The sequence below is a fragment of the Vipera ursinii genome (genome assembly GCF_947247035.1).
Source record: "Vipera ursinii genome assembly, chromosome: 11".
Lineage (NCBI taxonomy): Eukaryota > Metazoa > Chordata > Lepidosauria > Squamata > Viperidae > Vipera > Vipera ursinii.
This window is the reverse complement of record NC_139524.1, coordinates 12,763,172-12,788,232: the sequence shown is the minus strand read 5'-3', so window position 1 is coordinate 12,788,232 and position 25,061 is coordinate 12,763,172. Positions and strand designations below refer to the sequence as shown.

General features: G+C 42.7%; 1 protein-coding gene and 1 long non-coding RNA gene across 5 annotated transcripts in view; one reads left to right on the top strand and one right to left on the bottom strand.

Moving 5' to 3' along the window:
• The window catches only part of EFL1 (elongation factor like GTPase 1), a 50,985-nt gene extending 40,909 nt beyond the window's left edge, over positions 1-10,076 (top strand). For all 3 annotated transcript variants that reach the window (XM_083371317.1, XM_083371318.1, XM_083371319.1), the window contains exons 18-20: positions 70-1,073; positions 2,370-2,554; positions 9,745-10,076. In XM_083371317.1, the coding sequence (XP_083227443.1) occupies positions 70-1,073; positions 2,370-2,554; positions 9,745-9,933 (1,378 nt within the window). In that variant the 3' untranslated portion in view covers positions 9,934-10,076. The remainder of the gene's footprint in view (positions 1-69; positions 1,074-2,369; positions 2,555-9,744) is intronic.
• LOC310645575 overlaps positions 1-25,061 on the bottom strand; it is a 590,514-nt gene that overhangs the window by 410,123 nt on the left and 155,330 nt on the right. The gene's annotated exons all lie outside the window — the stretch shown is intronic.

Sequence of the window (25,061 nt, the reverse complement as noted above, 5' to 3'; positions counted from 1 at the left end):
CCAGTGGACTTAAACCGTATCTGTCGTCAGACCTGACATTAGCTTTTTTTTTTTTTTTGCTTTCCATAGGTTTGCCAGAATAGAAATCAGTGTATCTGAGCCTATTATCCCCTTCCGAGAAACCATCACAAGACCTCCCAAAGTGGATATGGTGAACGAAGAAATAGGAAGGCAGCATAAAGTTGCCGTCATACACCAGAGTAAGGAGGAGCAGAATAAAATCCCCGAAGGGGTGCAAGTGGATTCAGATGGACTCGTAACAATATCAACACCAAACAAGTATGCCACTCTCAGCGTACGAGCCACGCCGCTTCCAGAGGAAATAACCCAGCTGCTGGAGGAAAACAGTGAGCTAATTCGAACCATAGAGCTGCTTGCCTCTTCTCTTAACGAAGACAAGAACACAGAGGAGATGAACCAGAGGACTCTCAGTCGGATCCAGGAATTCAAGCAAAAACTAGAACAAAACCTGCAGGGCTGGAAATGGAGAAATGCTGTGGAAGGGATCTGGTCCTTCGGCCCTCGGAAATGCGGCCCTAACATCTTACTGAATAGATGCGAAGGCTACAAAAGGTCCGTCTGGCAGTGCCTAGAAGGCGTCAAGCCGACCAAGGAAGCGGGTCTGTATCGGGATTTGGACAACAGCATCGTCAGTGGGTTTCAGCTGGCTACGCTCTCTGGACCCATGTGTGAAGAACCGCTGATGGGCGTCTGCTTTTCGGTGGAGAAATGGGAGATGAGCAGATTTGATGAGCAGATGTCACTCAGCAGGCAGGATTCGGAGGAAGGGAAGGCCGCGGAAGGGAAAGGAGACCAAGAGGAAGCCTCCCCTCCATCCAGGATCCAGACGGAACCCGTTTCCGAAGACGAACTGCAAGAGGACGAGAGGCGCAGCCTAAAATCGCTGAACAAGCGCAGAGGGGAGATGTTGAATGTGGACTGTTACGGTCCTTTCTCAGGCCAACTGATTGCAACCATGAAGGAAGCGTGCCGCTACGCCATGCAAGTCAAGCCCCAGAGACTGATGGCCGCCATGTATACCTGCGAAATTATGGCCACGGCAGAAGTCCTAGGTAACAAAAAGAGCCAAAACGCAACAAAGAGTGTACAGTGTCTGTTGCTAAGGGAGACACTTTTAAGTTAGCTCTGCCCCATTTTAACGACAGTTCTGTTACGTGAGTCGTTATAGTTGTTAAATTAGGAACACGGTTGTTAAGTGAATCTGGCTTCCCCCCTTGACTCTGCTTGTCGTAAAAGGTCCTAAGAGGGGATCAAGTGACCCCGGGACGCTGCAACCGTCATGCATACGAGTCCGCTACCGAGCGCCTGAATTTTGATCAAGTGACCAGGGGGGGGAATGCTGCAACAGTTATAAGTGTGAAAAAATGGTCGTAAGTCACTTTTCCAGTGCTGTTGCAACTTGGAACACTCGCTGAATGCACTGTCGTAAGTCGAGGACACCGGTAGCTGCTGAAGGATGACATCTGTAGGAGGAGAGTGTGGTTAGAGAGCAGAAGCTGCTGAAGAGACTTTGAGCAATTTGTGTTTGCTTAGCACAATTTTTTTTGAATGTGGCAACTTTAAGACGCGTGGGCTTCAATCCCCAACATTTGCAATAACCAACATTTCCTGAGCAGATTATCTACCTATTTAAAGTATTAAAACTGAGAAATAATAAGTGACAATACGTAGATCCCTTTCAAATATTTTGGGCCATTGTGCCTAGAATAATTCCCAGGCATTGACTGATTAGCAGTTGAATAGATCTGGATGGTGGCGAACTAATTGAATTAATTTAATTTGGTACGGCCGCCCACGCTGGGGAAAAAAAAATCAATTGGCGAAGGGTGGTTTATAATGTTGGTTATGCGAGTTATTTTTATTTTACATCCTGAATGCCTTGTCCCTTCTTTGATTGCTAAGATTGCAGCTGTGAACAGCACTTACTCCAACCCTCCTCCTCCTTTTCAAAATCTTTTATACATCCTGGATAATAGCTTGCCACAAATACCATTTCTTGAAAGCTTGTCTGCTTCGTTTGCCATACGTATTAATTCGGTTTCCTAATTCAGTAAATATATATCTGAGGAGTCCTTGGTGCTCTCTGAGCTTGCTTGTTTTCCTGCAGACATTACCCAACTAGGTAACATAAGTTAGAGGAGGAGGAGGACAGCTGTGGGGTCCTTGGCGCTCTCTGAGCTTGCTTGTTGTCTTGCAGACATTTCATTACCAAACTAAGTAACATCATCAGTGCTCTGACGATGTTACTTAGCACCAAGGAGTCTTCACTTCAACCCTGAGCTACAAATCTAAACAGGCAGATAGTTGGTGAGAAGGCCAATGAAATAATATCACCCATGTTTTGTCAGGTCGTGTGTATGCCGTCCTATCCAAGCGAGTCGGCCGAGTATTGCAAGAGGAGATGAAGGAAGGGACGGACATCTTTATCATCAAGGCCTTATTGCCAGTAGCGGAGAGCTTTGGTTTTGCTGATGAAATCCGGAAGAGAACAAGCGGCCTGGCCAGTCCACAACTGATCTTCAGTCACTGGGAGGTAAAATTTCTCTTCCCCCCCACCCCCCACCCCCGTTAATCAGTCCATGCAAGATTTCCTACAGCTGCATAATAAAAGGGAGAGGGAAGATAGCAAAAGGCAGTCAGGATTTTAAAAAATGTGCTTTTGTTACCTCCTATTAGAAGTTAAGGGATGTGGTGGCTCAGTGGGTTAGGACGCTGAGCCTGTCGATCAGAAGGTCGGCAGTTTGGTGGGTCAAATCCCGAGTGCCGCGTAAGAGTGAGCGCCTGTTACTCGTCCCAGCTTCTGCCAACCTAGCAGTTCGAAAGCACGTAAAAATGCAAGTAGAAAAATAGGGACCACTGCGGTGGGAAGGTAACAGCGTTCTGTGAGCCTTTGGCATCTAGTCATGCCGGCCACATGACCACGGGGATGTCCTCGGACAAGCACTGGCTGTTTGGCTTTGAAACGGAGATGTTCACCGGCCCCTAGAGTTGGAAACGACTAGCACGCACGTGCGGGGGAACCTTTACCTTTATTAGAAGTTATAGAATTCCGTTGTCGGATCTGCCACAACTTACACCTCTAAGTAGAAACCATCTTTGGCTCCGTTGGTTGAGAAAGGTGTCGCTTGATTAGAAGTCAAGCAAATTGCAGTAGTGCAAAGCCGGCGCTGAGAATCGCGCATCCAAATCCCTAAGTTCCACTTTCCCTTCCCTTAGCTGTCTCTCATCGCCCACCCATGTAACCAATCAGGTTCAGCCAAGATGCTTTCATAACAGCCAATCCAAGCATGCTTTCGTATGCAGCTCCTTCCCTCTAGCTGGGTGGCCTTGAGGCAGCGTCTGGAGGAGATACAGCATTTACTTTCATTTCCCCAAGCATTCCCCCCCCTCCCCATAGATCATGGCAGACTGTCACCACATAGCAGTGAAGCACAAGCAAACATAAGGTGGGAGCCGACATCTGTGTGTTTTGCCTGATGTAGATCATGAGACTGTTGTGAGCTTGTATTAAGGATCCACTAGTGTCAGGCTGTCATTGGTGACCAGCAACAAGGCAAAAACTTTGCCAAGTTCTCCTGGTTATTTGTTTCCACTAAGTATAGAAATAAGGTTTTCATTGGGAAAGATTGGTTTCCATTTTCCTCCAGAAATTAATTCCTTTCTTTGCATTGTTACCTAACAAAACGAAACATTTTCCTTCCTTGTCCGCTGGCAGTAAAATGTGGTGGTTTGATGAAATTGATTGTCAATAGATTTACAAGAGAGAAAGGGAAGCCGTCATTATGTCAATCAAAATGAGCTTACAGAAGTTGCAGCCACAAAGCGTGCTGAGGATGGATTAGATGGATTTTAAAAGATAGTTGTGCAACTTAACGAAAGATACTGGGATAGCTTGAAAACATTGTATGAAAAAGAACTGCGATAGCCAAAATCCGACGTCTGGGAGCATCTTTTCTGAGTTAACACATTTTATTAAAAGCTATAAACTGTCATGAATTACAGCTCGCTTCATCCGATGCTTGGAATGGCTAAACTGATGTAGGATTTAAATTAGGATGAGAGGGAGGAAGAAGGGAGGGGAAAAACAGGTTGATTATGCAAATGCAAGCTACCTGTGGCACAATTTATAAGTACCGTATCAATCAACGGTTGTAAAAGGGTTAAAAACACATTGTGTTGGTTGAGATCTTCTGTGATGTCTAAATAGAATTTCTTCTCTAAGTGGATTTCCCAGAGCAATTATCAAGATCCCTATTGATGGATAGAGCCAGTCAGAGACCCCTGCTGATGGATCTCTGAGCTCCTTAAACATAGCTGGTCTTTAGTCAACAAATTTACTAACCAACGTTAAGCTGGGCTGGGAAATGCTTGGCAAAGCTATCCCGTTTAAAAGGGTTATTTTTTAGAAGTTAGAATATTTCTAAATGCCAAAATAGTAAATTCTAAAGTCTCTTTGTGGGATGATCATAGCAATAAAATAAATGGATCTCCTACATTTCCCACAGTTTTCTACCTCTTAATCATTCTTAAACTGTATTTGTCTCAAACCATGTAATTTACAGTCCAGAGGTTTGGAATGGAAGACCTTTTAAAGAACAGAGAATATAGAACAACATCCAGTTTCTAAGATGGAGTTCATTTGCAATCTATTCTCTCTCTCCCCCCCTCTCTCTCCCTTTCTTTCTTTCTTTCTTTCTTTCTTTCTTTCTTTCTTTCTTTCTTTCTTTCTTTCTTTCTTTCTTTCTTTCTTTCTTTCTTTCTTTCTTTCTTTCTTTCTTTCTTTCTTTCTTTCTTTCTTTCCCCTGTGTGGAAAAAACCTCCACAGGCATGGGTGCAAAATAATAATTCTCAGGTCTGCTTGTACCTCTGCCTGTATTAGCAAAAGACAATAAAGTACCTTGTGCAAGACTGTTTTTGTTTTCCTGAGCGTGGATTTAAAATTCAGGCTATGTCACACTTCCCCTGGCATTAGAATTGACACTCTTTAACTTAAATCTGCACACACACACACACACACACACACACCCTGCTCTTCCTTCCATTTCTATTTGCTTGACTGGCACCAAGGCAAACAATAGTAGGCAGGGTTTATTAAAAATAGGACTGCTGTTTTTTTGCCATCATCCACAACGGATCTGAACACTCCCCCCTGATCTCCTTCTTAACCACCATTTGGAATGCCGCAGCGTTAACGTTTCCAGTTGCTACGAAGGAATATAACTGAATTGGAAGGGAGAGGAATTTCTTATAACCCACCAGGAAACATGATTGATTGATGGATGGATTAAATTGGTACGCCACCCCCCTATCTGTACCAAGCAAGCTTATCTAGGCAAGGTAAAGGCCACAGTTGCAAAGCAACCCATCTCTGGGGAGTTTTCTCTGCCACCCATTTCCCCCAACAAAGGGGGCCAGCAAAATAGCAAACCCAGACCCTATTTAGAGGCCTACGAGGCTTCTTTATAATGTGCTGGGGATTTGTTTATTTATTAATTAGATCGTTGGGTTGCCCATCTTACCTACAAGATCCCTTTCTTATGAAATGACAGTCCAGAATCACAATATCTATTGTTTGTTTGTTTGTGGGTTTAATGTGCAATGAGGAGTAACCGCAAAGTTTTAAATACAAGGCAAAAAAAAAAAAACAACAAGCCTCCCCATCAGAATTTTGATTAAAATACAGCTGTCTTAAATGTTTACCTTTCATTGCAGTGTTAGTAAATTCTATACACTGATACCCAAAAACTAAAAATCAACCCGTTCTCTTTCTAAGTTTAAAAGATGATAAAATTAAAAAGAAACCTGATTGATAGCTGGCCTGGAAAATTCTATAGCTTTCGTAGCAGCGGTTTTTTATCAGTCCAGTTTTTTATTCTTAATAAATCACAGAAAATGAATTCCAAGTTAGATGTAGATGTAATTCAGGGAGAAGATGATATCTTACCGAGGTGCAGTTGTATAATGTTGTAAATTATCAATAATCCATAACCATTATTAATTTTAGCAAATTTAACGATGTCTGTCAAAATGCATCATGTATGCCTAAACCTCATTCAGTTATCTACTTGACTGCAAAATGCTGATATGCGTCACTCATCTTGGGCCACTAGTTGTACAGTATCAGAATTTAATTTGGGTCCATGATTTAGTACTATTTTGACATTGTATAATATATTATTATTTCCTGTTTCTTGAAAATTTACTTTCTTTAGCTGTTTTCCAGCTGATTGGTTGGTTTAAATATATTGCCAGCTGTCAGATTTTATTGTAAGCCCTTTTTTATTCCTACTTTTAATAAACTCATGCTTTGTAGGGAGATTTTCTGCTAGAGATAGCTGGTTTTTTTCTCCCCCCCCCCCATCAATTCCTGTGTTGCTTATCCCTGGCTGTGATGTAGACTTGCTTATGGGTTAACATCAACTACCTTTGCATTTTTTTTAATGGGAAGATAAATTGAAATAGGGAACACAATGGCCCAGTGGTTAAAGACGTTCAGTTTTTCAGCTGGAGAGCTGACAGCCCGGGTTCAAGACCCAAGGGCTACGCAACGGGGTGAGCTCCTGTCCCTTGCCTCAGGCTCCTGCCCACCTAGCAGTTTGAAAGCAAGCAAATGCAAGTAGATAAATAGGTACCACTTTGGTGGGAAGTTAACAGTGTCCCGTGTGCCTTCGGCATATAGCCGTACTGGCCACATGACATGAAAATAGTCTTTGGACAACGCTGGTTCCCTTGGCCAAGATACAGAGATAAGCTCGGTGCCCTGGAATCGGATGTGATTGGACAGGGAAACCATTACCTTTTACATTACAATAGCCAAGTGATTGTTTGACTAATATCTACGGAGGTCCTTTTAATAACAGCATGACGAGACACGTGCTTTCTTTTTACTGTTGTGCGTTTAGGAGCATTTGTCGCTGTTGATCAGGTCAAAGAGAGCTGAATCTAAAATTTGTTTTTGTTAAGATACAATCCGAGGCACTTCCAGTGATCACGTCTCGGTTTTATCCAGATGGCAGACTTAATGTCTTTCAGTCAGAGATGAGCCCTCTTTTGATCTGTTCCATTCTCATTTTTGTTTCTGAGTTTGACTGCTCTGTAAACATCTGGTTTCAACAAATCTGGAGAACTTGACTAAGTGGCCAGCCGGCGAGATCCACGGCCAAGATTTCATCAAGCATAAATTTAATTGGGGATCTCATGTGGCAAGGATGAATTGGAGTTAACCACATAGCACACATATTAAGGCCATATAGATCACAAAGTAGATGTGTGTAGTTCAGTCTATGCATGCTTTGGAAAGCTGTTCACTGGTTATTTTATTTTACTTTCCCCATCACCTTTTAGCACAATAAAGGTAAAGGTTCCCCCGCACATGCGTGCTAGTAGTTTCCAACTCTAGGGGCTGGTGCTCATCTCCGTTTCAAAGCCGAAGAGCCAGCGCTTGCCCGAGGTTGTCTCCGTGGTCGTGGCTGGCATGACTAGATGCCCAAAGGTGCACGGAACGCTGTTACCTTCCCACCGTAGTGGTCCCTATTTTTCTACTTACATTTTTTATGTGCTTTCGAACTGCTAGGTTGGCAGAAGCTGGGACGAGTAACAGGCGCTCACTCCGTTACGCGGCACTCGGGATTCAACCCGCCAAACTGCCGACCATTTGATTGACAAGCTCAGCGTCCTAACTCACTGAGCCACCGTGTCTCCCTATTAGCACAATAGCAGTGCTAAAAAAGAAACATTACTGCAGTTCAGGAACTTTTTTGTCTCTCTTAAGAGGCTTGGTGAGTGGCAGCTGACCTGGTTTTATAGATGCCTGGATATGGTTTTAATTATCCTTTTTTATGCCATGTATTTCCCTGCTCTTCCATAGTGTGTACCATTTCACTCTTAATTAACCTTAGCCAAGAAGGCAAGATTTAAGAAAGTTTAAACCTCTTCTCCCAAAGTCTGTAACTCCCATCATCCCTAGCCTGGAAGAGCAATGTCCAGAAATCAGAGTGATGGAATTAGGAATCCAGCCCATTTAGTTTATATAGTAGATAGATGCCAAGACAAATTGATTGGGTAAGCAGAGTTTTAGAAGTTCATAAACTCTGCGGCTGTTTCACAAGGAGGGGAAACTATTATTCTTGACATATATTTATCAGTATTTAACTGAGTCTGTCTGTGTGTGTGTGTGTGTGTGTGTGTGTGTGTGTGTGTGTGTGTGTTTCCTGTGCACAGGTTTTTTTGTCTTACTTAGTTTTATTTTGTTCTTGTATTATTTTTCTCCTTTTTCTGAGTTTGTATTTTATTTAATTTGTAAATAAAAAAACCCTTATTGAGCAGGAATCCACCCCATTTGGCTAGCACTGGTTTAGGGAAGAATAGGATTAAGCATAAAGTATGATTATTTTGGCTCCCGCAAGAAAAGTCAAATGTACAATCCTGCCAGCAAAGTGGAATTGGAAACAGATATCCTTTAATGCAAAGGTGCAGCCTACTGCTTTCGTTTTTGACTTGCTGCAATACGGTTGTCGTTTTGGAAGCTGATCGGTATTTTCAGCGAAAGAGGAGCTGTGTCCTACGATGAGGGGTGGGAGAGGACCGGTTTTTTTCCTTTGTTGCTGCTCCAAAATGAACAGGAAGAAGCTCTCTCTTCTCCTGCAGCATTTCTCCTAGGCAGCCTCATTTTGTAGGTTTCTTCCACGCGCCACACTCAATCATTTAGAAACCGCAGCAAAACCCTTCTGAAGAAATTCACACTTGCTGCCTGTGTTTCTTCGAGATTCCTGTGTTCTCTCCAAGCCACCACACAGCCAAGGACAGCTCTCCCTAGCCGGTGGCCTCCACTCCAGATGTGATCAGACTAAACTCCCTGAATTTCACACTGAGCATTCTGGGGGGGCTTTGTTTCTCTCTCTCTCTCTCTCTCTCTCTTTCTCTCTCTCTTTCTCTCTCTCTTTCACTCTCTCTCTCTCTCTCTCTCTCTCTCTCTCTCTCTCTCTCTCTTCTCTCTCTCTTTCTCTCTCTCTCTCTCTCTCTCTCTCTCTCTCTCTCTCTCTCTGTGTGTGTGTGTGTGTGTGTGTGTGTCTTCAGTTGACTGTGTTTTCATACGGCCAGACTTCAAATAAGTCCTGGCTCTGTGCACAAGATGTGAAGCAATACTCGAGGGCAGGAAAAATCGAGATAAAAGAGTAAAATAAAATAAGCAGTGCCAGCCGATGTAGAAAATGGCAGTCTGTAAGAAAGCTGGTAGATAGGTCAAGGAGAAGCTCCTTGGGGTTATACTTTCAAGTGGAGTCTTTAGATTTTGTTTATCCTCTGGCTGCCCGACTAGAGAATTATCATTTTCAAGCTGTTCTTCCTTCCTTTGAATGAGCTCTCTTCATAAAAACAAAAAAGCTAAAGGTTTCCCCTGTCCAGCCGTATCCAACTCTTAAGTGAGGGGGTGCTCATCTCCATTTCTTAGCCGAGGAAGCCAGCGTTGCACAAAGATGCTTCAGTGGTCATACGGCCAGCATGACTATATGCCAAGGCTACGGAACGCTGTTACCTTCCCACTGAAGTGGTACCTAGTTATCTACTTGCATCTGCAGGCTTTCGAATTGCTAGGGTGGCAGGAGCTGGAGCACATGACGGGAGCTCACCCCATCACCAGGCGATTGGGTCTTGAACTGCCAGCCTACAAATCAACAAGCCCAACAATCATCTTAACCACTCTTCATGCTATTTCTCTTTTCCCAGGTGATTTCAGATGATCCATTTTGGGTACCCACCACCGAGGAGGAGTATTTGCACTTTGGGGAGAAAGCCGATTCCGAGAATCAGGCTCGCAAGTACATGAATGCTGTGAGGAAGCGGAAGGGACTGTATGTAGAAGAGAAAATTGTGGAACACGCTGAGAAGCAGAGGACTCTCAGTAGGAACAAATAACTGCTGTCACTTTTCCCTTAAAAAAAACAGGCTGATTATCTTCTGTTCCAGAGATTCAGAAAAGTCACCTTGGAGCTCCAGGGCTCCCCTTAGACTCAGTTTTCTGTGGCTTGAGTTTGAATAAACCAAAGCTTTCTTATTTTCCTTCTGGTGGACTTCCAAACTTTCTGCCTTCTGGAAACATTTTTCACGTCAGCTCAGTCAGCAAGGAATGTCTGCAGCTCTGCAGACTCCCCACGCAAGCCTGGGGTGGTAGGTCTGCCCTCTTTTGTCAGATTAAATCAGGTCAAAGCCAGTAACAGATGAAAAAGTACCCTTGATTCCTCAGCGGCGTTTTAGAAATACGACTGTAACTAAAGTGGTTTTATTATTTTTTTAAGACGGTTGTTAGTAAATGCCATCTGAGCAGTCTCTCTTCCCCTTTTGGGATGCCTCTTCTAACACGATGCCTGTTAGGCCATGCTTGTGCAGTCTAAATACGTTTTTGACGAGAATCATTTCGTTGCACGTACAGATGTATTTATTTAACAGAATAACAGAGTTGGAAGGGGATTTTTCCCCCCCCTCCGATAGCGACTATCCCCGTGCAGCAAAATCATCCAGCTTGAATCAGCTCAGCTTCTTCTGCTTTCTATTTTTAAAATTACTCTTCATTAGCTGGATACCACACTTTCTATGCGTGTGGCATTTCTCAAGGAGCAGATTTGACAGGTGCCTCTCCCAGGGGGCTTCCCGAGCTAAAATAGGCGCAGAAAAATAACAGTAGAAAGGTAGGAGCAAGGGTGGAAATTGAGAAGAACGTACAGCTATTTCAGTTGCCTGTATTCTGATTTAGTTACTTCTCGATCATTACCCACGAAGGGAAACTGCTCAGCTTTCTATTGCATGTTTGCCAAAGCACATCTGTAAATGAGCAGTGTCCTCCATTAACCCTTCCTTAGATGTAGATTGAATTCCAGGGAGCAGGGTTAGATTACAAGGAATTTCTAGTATTGAATATTCTTTTCTTTTACAGATGCAAGCGTGTTTACCTCTTGGCTTCCAAGGGACCAGCCTTTGTATTTGAAGGCATAGAATCCGCATCATGAGAACGTGAAGCTTAAATTTGTGTAAACTTAGTGGAAATTGATATTCTCAGGAAACCTGCGAATTAGGACCAAAGCCGCATTCCGCTTTCTTTCTGCAGAATCCTAGCAGGTATATGTCACAGTATAGGTAGCCCTTGATTTATAATCATTCATTTAGCGACTGTTCAAAGTTACAGCAGCACTTAAAAAGTGACTTATGACCAATTTTTCACACTTAACGACCATTGCAATGTTCCCATGGTCAAAATTTGGACATTGGGCAACTGGCTTTTATTATGACGGTCACATAATTATTACAACCTTCTGACGAGCAAAGTCAATGGGGAAGCCAGATCCACTTAACAACCAGGCTACTAACTTATCAACTGCAGTGATTCACTTAACAACTGTGGCCAGAAAGGTCATAAAATGGGGCGTAACTCACTTCTGTCTTGCTTAGCAACAGAAATGTGCGGCTCAATTGTCATAAGTTGAGGACTACCTGCAATTGATAAGCTAAGTGCATTGCATTGGGAGTCCAAGGTTTGCCAAGAAGAAGTCTAGCTGGCTTGTCTAATGGCTAACAGAAAGTGGCATCAGTAAGTTGATGGTCAGTTCCTTTATAGAGCCAGGGGTGGGGAACCTTGGCTCTTTTATGACTTGTGGACTTGGACTCCCAGAATTCCTGAGCCAGCCAAGTTCAGACAGTGCCCAGAGTCTGGATATACAACAGATCTCAGTGGGTTAGGGTTCCCAAAAAAACAAGAGTCATGAAAACAAACCGACTTGACTTCCTAGCCTGCCAGCGTTGTTGCCAGTCAACTTTAAAAGGGGGAGGAGTCAAGATTTTGGCCACCTTCCTTGCCACTTCCATTTTCAAATTGCCTTTTGGTGATGTGGTTGACGATCAGGAAAAGGCAGGATTGGGCATAATAGTCCCTAGGTGTTAGGCACAAGCCACCAGAGCCACTCAGATAAAGTCAGCAACTTTATCGATTATTGCCTATGTTACAGGAATCTCACCAGATGTTTGCCTTCCCCTGGGAACAACCAGATAAGGCTTCATAGATCTTGGGAGAGGTCAAGCTTATGCCATTTGCAGCTGCACAATGATTCCCAGCTAGGTCCCCGCTTGACTCCTCCTTCCAATCTTAGTTGGCTATTTCCCAACATCAGGATTTTTTAAGTGATCAAATTCATGGGGAAAAAATGTTTGTTAGAAAGCAAGAGAGGTATAAAAAAAAGTCCAGATGGCAGCATGATTGAATCCTGCCCCATACTATTAAGTACATAAAAGGGGTTGGGGCGTTTATTGCAAACACTGTTTTGATTTGGTTTTTTGGTCCATTTCCCTGCGGACACCCTGGGATAGAGAGGATCACCTCTATCCAAAATCAACATCATTGATTTTATTTATTTTTTCTCCTCCGCCCTTATCAAACTGTGACTGTATGTATGAAATTATTCAGGTAAGCCTGAAGAAGACCAGATTAGAGGAGCTGTGAAAAGTTTTAATGGCAAACATTATCACTGTTATCTGACCCTGTACTGCTGCCTTTATTTGCTCTATTTAACGCTTGATTAAAATGTTCGCCAGCAGTTGAAAAAGAAGAAGAAAATGGCATGCTTTTCGCCCCCTTTCTTTTCAAAATATGAGCCACACGGCAGGATTTTAAGTTGTCGTGAGCTTTTAAAGAGTTCCACAGCTCCCATTTGCTGGGCAGCCAATTTGACGGCCGAGTTGATTTTGTAATAAACTGGAAGGGGGGGGGGAAAGAAAATTGCCCACGGAAACTGGATTACTCCAAAAGATCAGCTCAGTTTTCTCATTGGCTTACTGGAAAACATACTCACCTTCCAGAAAGATGTTTTTGCAAATATGCGACTCTCTGCCTCACTAAAATATACAGTTTTCCATTAATAGAATATATTGTGGATCCTACATGAACAGCCGTCGTTTACTGTGTAACTCGGGCCTGATTTCACTAACAGCAGGAGTAGCAGTAAATCCCATTTCTGGACCTTCCCACTTGCAGGTCAGGATTAGCAGAACTGAATGTACGACTGTGCAGGTATATCACCGAGTCCCTACACACAGAAAATGGGCATACAGGTAGTCCTTGATTTGCAACCACAGTTGAAACCCAAAGTCTCCGTTGCTAAGTGAGACAGTTAAACGAATTTTGCCTCATTTCTTAAGTGAACCACTGCAGTTCTTAAGTTATTAACACGGTTGTTAAGTGAATCCGGCTTCCTCATTGACTTTGCTTGTCCGAAGGTCACAAAAGATGATCACACAAACCCCGGGACACTGCAGCCGTCATAAATATGAGTCAGTTGCCAAGCCTCTGAACTTGGATCACGTGACCATGGGGATGCTGCAGTGGTCGTTAAGTCTGAAAAGCCGTCATAAGTCATACTTTTCTGTGCCATTGTAATTTTGAACGGTCACTGAATGATTGTAAATCGACTGTGTAAAGGACAAAAGGATCATGCGATGCTTCAGATTGGATTGGATTCAATTGAAAAAGATACTGGAGCTTCAGCAAGTCTTCTGCTGCTTCAGCCTCTTGCAAGAAAAGTTGCAACTGCTCTAAAGATTTGCAAGCAGATGCTTGCTTTCTGTTCTCTGAAGCATCTTGGGGAAATCAAAACTGCACAGCCTGGAGTGTCAGAGCGTGCACAGTCTTATTGCGCTGAGATAACCCAGGAGGAAACACAGTAAACAGTGGTCTATATTAAATGGTGATTTATCTTACACCATCTACAATATCATACACCAGGAACAATATACACACACGTGGTAATACAGCAGGATCCAACACACAGCAGTTACAGCAAGAAGATGGAAGAGAGAGAGAACGCATCAGCAGAGCCTTCCCTTTATACAAATGCTCTTAAAGAGACACAGAGCCTGCTGATTCATTCCCATCATTAACATCTTACGTTACATAAGCTGGTTAGCTGTTAAATCAATACCTTGACATGGAGCCTCTTTAGATACTGCTGGATTCCATGCTAAAAACGTTGATGGCCAGGCCTGGTGCTTGCATTCTCTGCAAGCTGCAAAACTCTTTCCCTTCAAACTAATGGGGAAATTATTTTAATTTTTAAATAGATATGGAACAATTCACATTAGGGAAGCAAGGCTGAAGCAAGGTCCTGCTTCTGAGTTTAAGTATTAAAAATCCATCTTTACTTTTAGGTGTGCGTATAAAGTTACAGGTTTTTAAAAACCGAATCAACAGAATATAACAGATTTGTTTTTATTGATTATAACTGAAGCTGAAGCACCTAAAATCATTGGAATATTACTTTTGGCCTTTTCCTTTCCTTCTTTCCTCTTCCTTTCCTTTCCTTTTTTTTTTTTGAAACTGCCTTGCCTGCTAGTTTCAAACAATCTTCTGTGTCTTTTGACATGTGTATCTGACTCATAAGGTGATTCACCCTGCTGCCCTTGATAAGCAAAGATTAACTGGAGTCCAAATTCCTGCTAAAATACATAGTTCAAACTTCTATGACAGGAACTGAGCTCTTCAAGGCTAAATTTCCTTCTTTCTTCTCTTGTTGTGAACAGTTAATCCCCATTCCACGCACTTTTAAGGTACCAAATTTATATCTCGTTTCTCATAATTTTTCAAAAAATTATTTAGTCAATTTATGTTCGTCTCCCTCTGTAAAACGTTGAAGACCTTCTTCTTACTTAAAAGCAATCAGGGGCAAACACAGATTGTCTTATGAGATTCTCAGTCATCCAAGTCATGGTTGTCCCGAAGGGGTTTTTCCAAAAGGCCACTGGACTTCCTATGTTTTTCCTTGAAGATGTTTTGCTTCTCATCCAAGAAGCTTCTTCAGTTCAGCTTCCGAAGAACTGAAGCTTCAGTTCAGCTTCCGAAGAACTGAAGCTTCTTGGATGAGAAGCGAAAACGTCTTCAAGGAAAAACAAAGAAAGTCCCATTGCTTTTTGTTAAAGCACTTTGGGACAACACAGATGGTGTTAGGGATTGGAAAATGGAAATCTGTATATTGGAAAAAAAATCTCCTATATTGGGTGTGTGTGTGTGCTTTTCTTTGATTTGCATCCTCCTCACCACCATCACCACCCCCAATCAAACAAAGGAGCCAAGAAAATTTGTATGTCTGTGACTGAAAGATAGAACAAGGTTGAAGAGCCACGGAGCGGATGAGAGCTGTTGATTTTCATCCCTTGTGAATGGAGCCTTTTTCAACTCAGTTTATCTCCTTAGAGGCGTTGATAAAGATTGAGTGACTCTTGATATGGCCATCGCTTTGTCTGATAATGGTAAGCAGGAAGGAGGATGGTCTCGACAGAAATAGACAAGAACCATAACCTAAGCCAAGGGCTGAAACATGTTTTAAGACCAGAACAGAGAGAGAACACTTGGAAGCACAGCAGGCAGATGCCTTCCTGATTCACTGGAGTACAGATAGTCCTCAAGTTGAGCCTACCCACACTGTTGTAACTCGTGATGGTTGCAAAGCAGGTCAGTCATAATGGTTAAGTGAACCAACTGTTTCCTATGGGTGGAAGTAAATGCTACTTTTTGGCAAAACCGTTGTAAAACGTGGCCACATGTTGTTGAGATTAGACCAAGGCTCTCAAATCCCCGGTCCGTGGAGCCGGTACCGGTCCATGGCATGCCGGCAACCGGTCCACACAAACAAGCAAAGCCCCATCCACGGGATGCTGGCAGCACACGAAACGACGCAGCCTTCAGTCTGCGGAAAAACCTCTCTCCGTGGAACCAGTCCCTGGTGCCCAAAAGGTCGGGGACCTCTGGATTAGACAATAAATGTGGCCCGGTTTGTTAAGCACACAAAGTACAGTCATACAACATTGGGGGATAGGGGGAGGAGATTAGTGGTGCTTTGAATCCAGGTTGTAAGTATTAGGTAGTCCCATCAAAACTTTGAGTGGTCACTAGGTAACCAGTCATAAATGAAGACAGTGAGGACAATCAACCAGTGGAACAGCTTGCCTCCAGAAATCGTGGGCGCCCCATCATTGGAGATTTTTAAGAAGAGACTAGACAATCACCTGTCTGAGTTTGTGTAGGTTCTCCTGCTTAAGCGGGGGGGCTGGACTAGAAGATCTCCAAGGTCCCTATTCTATTCAAATCAAAGACTACCTGTATAAGAAGGAGATCCAGCACAATCAGACCCATAAGATTCTGTTTTTACAGCCATTTTCAATAGAAGTACTTTTAGCCTTCCCTTTGGAGTTGATCTCATGATCTGGTCTACCTAGAAGGGCTGACAACAATCCAGTTTTATTTAAGTAAAGTTTAGCTGCCACATTTCTGCCATATATAAACAGATCTATTTAAGCAGGTTTTAGAGATCACTCTTCCTACGACTTTTGCCTTCCCGGTGCCTAGGAAATGGATTGGAATCTTTTATTTTTCCAAGTTAATTATTTATTATAAGACACAAAATTCATTATAGAATGACACGTTAGCTGGATACAATGGTATTTATACAATTCAAACTTTACATAACCTTAAGGGCATAAGAAAAACAAAAGTTTGTATCAATAGCTATATTTTTAACCATGTTATAATGAATATCGAGTTGCTTGAAGTGTGCAGTGAAAGCTAAAGCAGGGCCTTGACAGACTATTGCAAAGGGCTTGAAATTATTGTGCAATGTAATGTAAGAAAGGTTTCTATCTTCAGCTCAGTCTAAGGTCTGAGCTGTACAGTATTGTTCTTTACTGTTGTTTATAAATGTAGAAAAGAACAAAAGGAAAAAAGAAAAAAATAATAATGGAAAAAATAAAAGAGGCTGCTTGGAAGTGTGGATAAGATATTTGATTTCTAACTTTCCCCTTCTGCATGTGGCACTCTGACCCATTTGCAGTAATTTTAAAGATTGCTGTGTTTGTATTTGCCTTGCTGTGTGATGTATATACAGGTAGTCCTTGACTTATGACCACAATTGAGCCCAAAATTTCTCTTGCTAAGTGATACAGTTAAGTGAATTTTGCCCCATTTTATGACCTCCCTTGCCACAGCTGTTAAGTGAATCACTTAACAGGAAGAAAGGAAGGAAGGAAAGAAGGAAGGAAGGAAAGAAAGAAAGAAAGAAAGAAAGAAAGAAAGAAAGAAAGAAAGAAAGAAAGAAAGAAAGAAAGCCCAGTTGCCTCCTGAAAAAGCACCTTTGGGACAATCACTGCAGCTGTTAATTTAGTAACACGGCTGTTAAGTGAACCTGCCTTATCCCATGGACTTTGCTTGTCAGAAGGTTGCAAAAGGTGATCATGTAACCTTGGGACAACTGCAACCGTCATATCTATGAGTCCATTGCCAAGCATCTGAATTTTAATCATGTGAACCATGGGAATGTTGCAATGATTGTTTAAGTGTGAAAAATGGTCACCAGTCACTTCTTTCCAGCGCCATTGTAACTTTGAACGGTCACTAAACGAACTGTTGTAACTTGAGGATTATCTGCCTAGAGGCCGTTTGTGCTAGGAAATGGATTGGGATCTTGGAAGTTCTACAAACCTCTTGGGCCTGGAATCTTGAACACCCCCCCCCCTTTCCAGATTGTTCCCACGTTGATTCTCTAAAACAACCTTATATTTGTAGACCTGAAACAGAGGGAGATATCCCAGGCTCTGACTCTCGGCCAAACACATGATGTCATCCGTCTCGCTATCCCTTTGCTAAATTGCTGTCTGCAGCGTCTCCTGCTTATGGAAATAAAATAAGGATTTTTAATGAAGGGAGGGCCAGGGTCCAATACTTTAATTGCCTATCAAACCTTGTGAGGGAAAAGTGCTTCTTTCGTTCTACCCCACCCCCACCCCCCACTCTTTAAAGATTTTTTCACGTGAAGACAACATGGCTGCAGGAAGTAATCTTGACATCTGGATTTGCTGTAATGGGTCCCAAGGTAATTGCTTGCTGGCATTTCCTGGTCAAGAAGCGCTTGGCACGGTTCCTGCGTAAGGAAAAATTCTTCTCCAGAGTGAAATTAGTCTTCACGTGAGCTGCCACACAAATGGCTTCTCGGAGAATGAGCGCAGGAGGTATTTGAAAGCTAAGTCTTGGTTACGTGATGCAATCCCTCCCCGTCCCTTACCCCAAAGGACTTTAAAACTACAGGCTTCACGGCAATCTTTTAGCCAGATGTCTGGCAATACAAGTGGTCCTTGACTTACGACCGCAGTGGAGCACAAAATTTCTGCTGATAAGTGAGACATTTGTTGAGTGAGTTTTGCCCGACAGTTTTCTTGCGACGGTTGCGAAGGGAATTGCTGCGGTTGTTAAGTTAGTAACAGTGAATCTGTGAATCTGACTTAAGAGCACAACTGAGCCCAAAATTTATGTTGCTAAGTGAGACAGTGAAGTGAATTTTGCCCCATTTTATGACCTCCCTTGCCACAGCTGTTAAGTGAATCGCTGCAGTTGTCTATGGTGATTCTCAGTCATCCAGGTCACAGTTGTCCCAAAGGTGCTTTTTCAGGAGGCAACTGGACTGGGAGAAGGAAGAAAAGAAGAAGGAAGGAAGGAAGGAAGGAAGGAAGGAAGGAAGGAAGGAAGGAAGGAAGGAAGGAAGGAAGGAAGGAAGGAAGGAAATCCAGTTGCCTCCTGAAAAAGCACCTTTGGGACAATCACTGCAGCTGTTGATTTAGTAACACGGCTGTGAAGTGACTCTGCCTTTCCCATGGACTTTGCTTGTCAGAAGGGCGCAAAAGGGGATCACGTGACAACCCCCCCCCTCGGGATGCTGCAATCGTCATAAATACGAGTCAGTTCCCAAGTGTCTGAATTTTGATCAAGGTGACCAAAATGGGGGCGCTGTGATAAGTGTGAAAAACAGTCGTAAGTCTTGTCTTTTCAGCGCCTTTGAACTTTGGTCGCTAAATGGATCGTTGTAAGTTGAGGATTACCTGTCTTAGGGTAGAATTTCTGTTCACAGGAATGGTATAATTTTATGGCAACCTTCCTTGGTTTGGTTCTTCCTAGCTGGGCTGGATTTGGGCTTTTTCTCAGGGCAAGGCAGCAGAGTGGCTAACTGCATTGGCTTGGGCAGGGCTAGGCAACCTTGGCTCTTTTGTGGACTTCAGGAATGGCTGGCTCAGGAATTCTGGCAGTTGAAGTCCACGAGTCATAAAAGAGCCAAGGTTGCCTACCCCTGGGCTTGGGGGTCCGGCAGTCCAAGACATCTGAAGGGAAACAGCATAGGGAAGGTAGTGGTGGTGCAGTGGTTAGAGTGCAGTACTGCAGGCTACTTCTGCTGACTGCCAACTGCCAGCAGTTCGGCAGTTCGATTCTCACTGGCTCAAGTCTGATTTAGCCTTCCATCCTTCCGAGGACGGTAAAACGAGGACCCATATTGTTGGGAGCAATCTGCTGACTCTATAAACCGCTTACAGAGGGTTGTAAATCACTGTGAAGCAGTATATAACTCTACACACTATTGCTATTATTCCAGGAGAAAAGCCTGTTCCTTGCGTGGCTCGGATACCAACATTCCGCCTCCAGTAAGAAGAGCCTCTTCTGAAAGCGAGGAAACATCACTTGAATCTCAGTATCAAATAAATATTAATGTGGGAAAGCACTCAGCTTTCACCCTGAACTAAATCGTAATGATCATTTGCAATGTTGACTCACTTGAGTTGCGTACACTCTGCCACTCTGAGTCAGTCACAATATTGAACCGTGTAAAGAAAAATGTTTGGGGCCGCCTTTGGCATTAAGGAAATTCTACGGTATCCCTTTGAACGCAGTGAGCGCCACTCAGCTAACGCTGATTCAAGCATCAGTGTTAAGAGTGAAGCCACCTCTGGGCCAGGTTAGTCGTTCTTGCGTCTTTTTTGTGTAATCAGCAGCAGGTCAGCCCTAGACTTTTGCACACATTGTTTTTACAAATCCACAAGCTGCCTTTCCCCTCCCCCCATATATGTATGAAAAAATACATTCCAGTCATCTTGCAGAGCAATCCTACCAAATCCATGGAGGGAGAAACTATCTGATGGCAAAAATGGCTATTTTGTCATGGGCAATTTTCTGAGAATAATGGTCCTTCTTTCAGTGCAAAAAATGAGTTCAACAAGATCCTTTGACCCTCTAGAACAGGGGCCTTCAAACTTGGCCCTTTTATGACTTGTGGACTTCAACTCCCAGAATTCCTCAGCCAGGCACGCTGGCTGAGGAATTCTGGGAGTTGAAGTCCACAAGTCATAAAAGGGCCAAGTCTGAAGACCCCTGCTCAAGAACTCCATCCTCAGAGTACATCTTTGATACTGCAATTAAATCAATTTAACCTTTTGCTGAACAATTTGGCAAATGTTCCTATCCAAAGAATATCTGGATTATGTCTTGAAGGACTTATTTAATGTGTCTTCATTGTTGGAAATTTGCTAGAAGGCCACAAGATTCATCAATGCCTTTGGATGTGGCAGATGTTTTAAGGAATTCACATGGAAAAGCATCTGCTCAGCTCCCAAAAAGTTTTTTTTTTAAGAAGGGATAAGAGGTAAGGAACTTTCTCTTTCACAGAACCCTCAGCTTCTGTTTGTTCCTTCCCTCACAAAATATACAGACTCACTTCCCAGAATTGCACTTTTCCTGTATTTCGATTGGTTGTAAGTCATTCCAGAGGGTCAGGTTTGGTGAAAGAAGTAGGTTTAAAAATGGAAGAAATAAATAATCCAAACCTCCTGGAAAAGTGTAGTTTACAGAAGCCAATTTGTTTAACTTTGGTTTTACACTGCTATTATTTGGTAATTATCAATCTCTCTCTCTCTCTCTCTCTCTCTCTCTCTCTCTCTCTCTCTCTCTCTCTCTCTCTCTCTCTCTCTCTCTCACTTTTCTTTGCTACAAACAGAGGGAAATAGTGCCTGGAGCCTCTGGAAAAGTTTTAAAAAGAAGATCACAAATTGACTTACTTCTTTGAGGTGTTGCACTAAGGGCAAGTTTTACCCCTTAATCAAGGTTTTGCATTTTAGATGAATCTTAATTCCCCATTTCCTTCCCTGCCCTGCCCATCCCTAGAAAGATAAATATATGGCATGATCTCATCCTATTGTCACAGTAATGTGTCTTTGGGGATTTTAACCTTGTTCCACATTAAGATGACATCATCTTTCTACAGCCTGTAAATTGAAGCAGTCTCTCCTGCCTTTGTCTGCAAAACCTGTGCTAGCACACTGGCAGCTCCCGTGCTTGCCAAAGCCACTGACAGCAGCATGCCCATTTAGTTCATCCCTTTTAACTTTAATGTTTGAAGGCAAAGGAAGGTGGTGAGACATATCTGTTGACTCTCCTAGACTGGGGTTTCCTTAATGAATTGTCTCCTATAGGCAGGTTATTTGCTTCGGGAGTTCAAGGCCTGGTTGAGGACATGGGGATAATTAGCTGCCTTTCTCAGGGTAGGTACTTGTTCGTGGCTGTTGTAGAAGAGCCCAATCCTCTTTCAACCCTATCTTTGGGGACCTCAATTGAGAAAAGATCTGCAGGTGTGAAATTAAACCTAGAAGGGGAAGGTCTTAATATTGTAAGTAAATGAGGGTGAAAGTCCGTTCTCCGAGCTTGTGGATTGAATTCTGAACGTGGTCATTACCTTCGCCCTCATCCTACACCCGAGCTACAGATATTTGCCACTGTTGCATTGTAAGTAGATCTCTCCCTTGAAATGGATTGATTGATTGCATGCCAGCAAGTCATTTTTGACGCTGAGCAACCCACAGATTTAGCTGAGTCCATCTTGGTGCTGGTTGTCTTCTTTCCATCTGCTTTTCCCAGCCTTTTCCATGGAGCTGGATCTTTGTATGTTATATCCGAAGTCGGGGAATTTGAGCATGAGTGAGAACTCTGGGTTGATTTATTTGATGATCTTCCTCTCCATAATTGGGATGACATCATCAAGCAGGCCTTTGATAGAAGACTATAATGTGTTCAGGCACATTTGGAGAGAGAGAGAAAGAAAGACATGACAGAGAAAGAGAGAGAGAGAGAGATGGTTTGGTGTAATAGTTAAGGCACCAGGTTAGAAACCAGGAGACTGGTAAGTTCTAGTCCGATTTTGGGCACGAAGTTAGCTGGGTGACTTTGAGCCAATCACTCACTCTCAGCCCTAGAAAGAAGGCAATGGCAAACTTACTTTTGAAATCTTGCCAGAAAAAAACTACAGGGATTTTTCCAGGCTGTTGCCAGAAGCCAAAAACTGACTTGAAGGCATACACACATGGACACACACACATGAGAAGAGTGAATTTCAGCTCATGTCAGTGTCATCCAGATCTTTTCACTGATCTCTTTTGTCCTTTTTCAGCATATTTTTTTTAAAAAAATGAAGCATTAATCTTTATTCCATGCATTTGAATATATTTTACTCTCAAATCTTTAGCTACATGTTTTTGGTTTGAGTCAAAAATGTTATTCCAAAACTTGAGAGCAGGCAAACATTTAATGATAATTGTGTTTCAATTCTTGCATTTGTCTAGAAACTGCAAACTTGACTTGTTGGCTTAAAAATGCAGATTAAACCTGACTGTGAGAGTCCCTGAGATGAAAAATTGATTTCAAATTGATTGGCAGAGGTCTGGATGTTTTGCAGTAGATTGGTAAATAATTCTGACTTCTAATAGCTATAACAATTAAAAACATGTTCTATCCACTCCAAATTCTAATGCTGAATTTTTTAAAAAAGTGGAACAACTATTTTAAAATTTAATTTGTTTATTTTTGTAGTAAGAATGAAGAATTGATGTTCTTTGATTCAACATGAAGTTCAATGTTTAGCATTCTTTAATTCAAAATTCATGCTTTTGCTGCTGGCTACAGTTGGGAAATCTTGCAGTTCTAATAAAAAGCAAAGTTAATACCATCGGCTTCAAGCCTGGGCATTCTTGTCTTAAACTATATAGCCAAGGTTAGTCAATTCATTTCGAGGCCATTCAGATAAATGCCTCAACAATTTATCTGCTCAAATAGTGGCATTGGAAAGGACTAGGAACAATCTAATCCAGCTCTCTGCAGTGGTCAGGAAAACTGTTAAACTATCCTTTTATCTTTCTAAAAACCTCCAGAGGTGCAGAATATTTCCCTGTTTTACAGATCTTACCATCACAATCCAGTGTAGATTGTAGTTGTAAACTTTATAATCTCCTTTTCTCCCTTCTCCCACACTATTTCTCCTCTCTCCCCCTCTCTCTCCCTCCCTCTCTCTCTCTCTCTCTCTCTCTCTCCCTCCCTCCCTCCCTCCCTCCCTCCCTCCCTCTCCCTCTCATTGGGGGGAAAAAAGCCTACTCAGAAAAATGAGAACAAGTAACCTTGCACTCTTTAGACTTAAGATAGTTTCCCTTTTTTCTTTACCTATCAATTTATTCTCCAAACAGACGCATATTCCTAAGACGCTGATTAGTTTATTCATTCGAACTGTGTCCCCCGCTAGACCTCTTTCCGATCATTCTTCGTTTCCCTCCCCCCCCCACCTTCTCTTAATGTCTCTTCCATCAGGTGTTTGTCACCTTCCTCTTTTTTTCCAGAGAGGGTTTATTTATAGTTGTTCTTCTTCCTTTTAGCAAGGTTAGTGGTTCAGGTAGAAATTAAAAGCAGTAACAACTTTGGTGAACAGGAGAATGTGTTCCCTCAATTCTCCCGCCTGTGCAAAAGGGTTGATATTGCAGTTGTCCAAGGCTTCCTGAGTAAAACAACCCAAGTTCAAGTTTCTGATATCTCTGATTAAAGCAGGGATGAGGAAGCTGGCTTGTCCGAGGTTGTTAGAATACGCTGCCCTTCATCCCCACCGCTGGTCTCCCACCAAGCTGTAAATCCAAGCTGTAAGTTCAGAAGAAGAACGTACAGGCAGTCCTTGAGTTAACCACGGTTCGTTTACTGAACGTTCAAAAATGACTTAGGAACATTTCTCACACTTATGACTGTTGCAGCATCCCCACGGTCACCTGATCAAAATTTGGACGCTTGGCAACTGACTCTTACTTAAGTCCCCTTTTGCGGCTTTCTGACAAGCCAACACAATGGGGAAGCCGGATTGACGGAACAAGCGTGTGACTCACTTTCCAACTGCTGTGATTTGCTTTAATAACTGTGGCAAGAAAAAGGTCGTGAAACGGGGCTAGAATTCACTTAGCAGCTGTCTCACTTAGCACCAGAAACTTTGGGCTCAGTTGTGGACATAAGGCAAGGACTATGTCAACGCTGCTAACATCGGATGTTTTTGCATTGACAACAGATGGAGATGCAACCATTTTCCTCTTTTTGCTTTTAGAGTTAGATGATGCTGGGGTGGTGGTGGAATGTGCGCGAGAGTCTAGCTAGACATAATAACACTGGAGCTAGTGTGAGAACCAAGGTTATTGAAATAAGAGATGATAAGAATGGGCGGGTTGGAGAACTGGAGGGAAAGCCTGCATTTCAAACTAATTGGGGAATGTGATTTATGACTGTTAATTGGAGGAGGGAATTGTGCTTTGATACTATGTGCTCAGGAGAAGGGAACAGTTTTAGGCTTCGATTAGTGCCGATGCTATGCTACTCAAATAAAGATTCTTTAAGGTAAACAATGCCTGGAAGTTTTTTTGAAGAGTTTTATCTGTCGGAACCATGACAGACTACTTACATCCCACGCTTAACATGGCACCAGGTTGATTCTCTTCTTCACTGCAATAAGGAGTTAAACCATTCCAATTTAATGTTGAGGCCATTAAAAAAAGTTTCTCCCATGAAAATGAAACATGTCAGCCAACAAATGAACCTTGGGCATTGTCAGGCGTTCTCCCAAGCTTGCTTGCTTGTTAGACTGGGACTGATAAAAAGTCTCATCTGTCTCACATGTGGTTGGGTTAATTTGAGTTAACGGATGATTGTTTATGCAGTAAACATCAGTGTTTCTGAACATCAACTTTTGGGATTGAACCAAAGCTTGAATCCAAGGCAGGATCCAGTTTCCCACAGTGACTAGTCAGATACCCCCTGGAAGCGCACAAGGAATTAAGTCAGAGTTCCCACCCCACCCCTTAGTTGTCTGAACTGAGCATCTGCTTCATTTACATTCATTTTCCCAGTG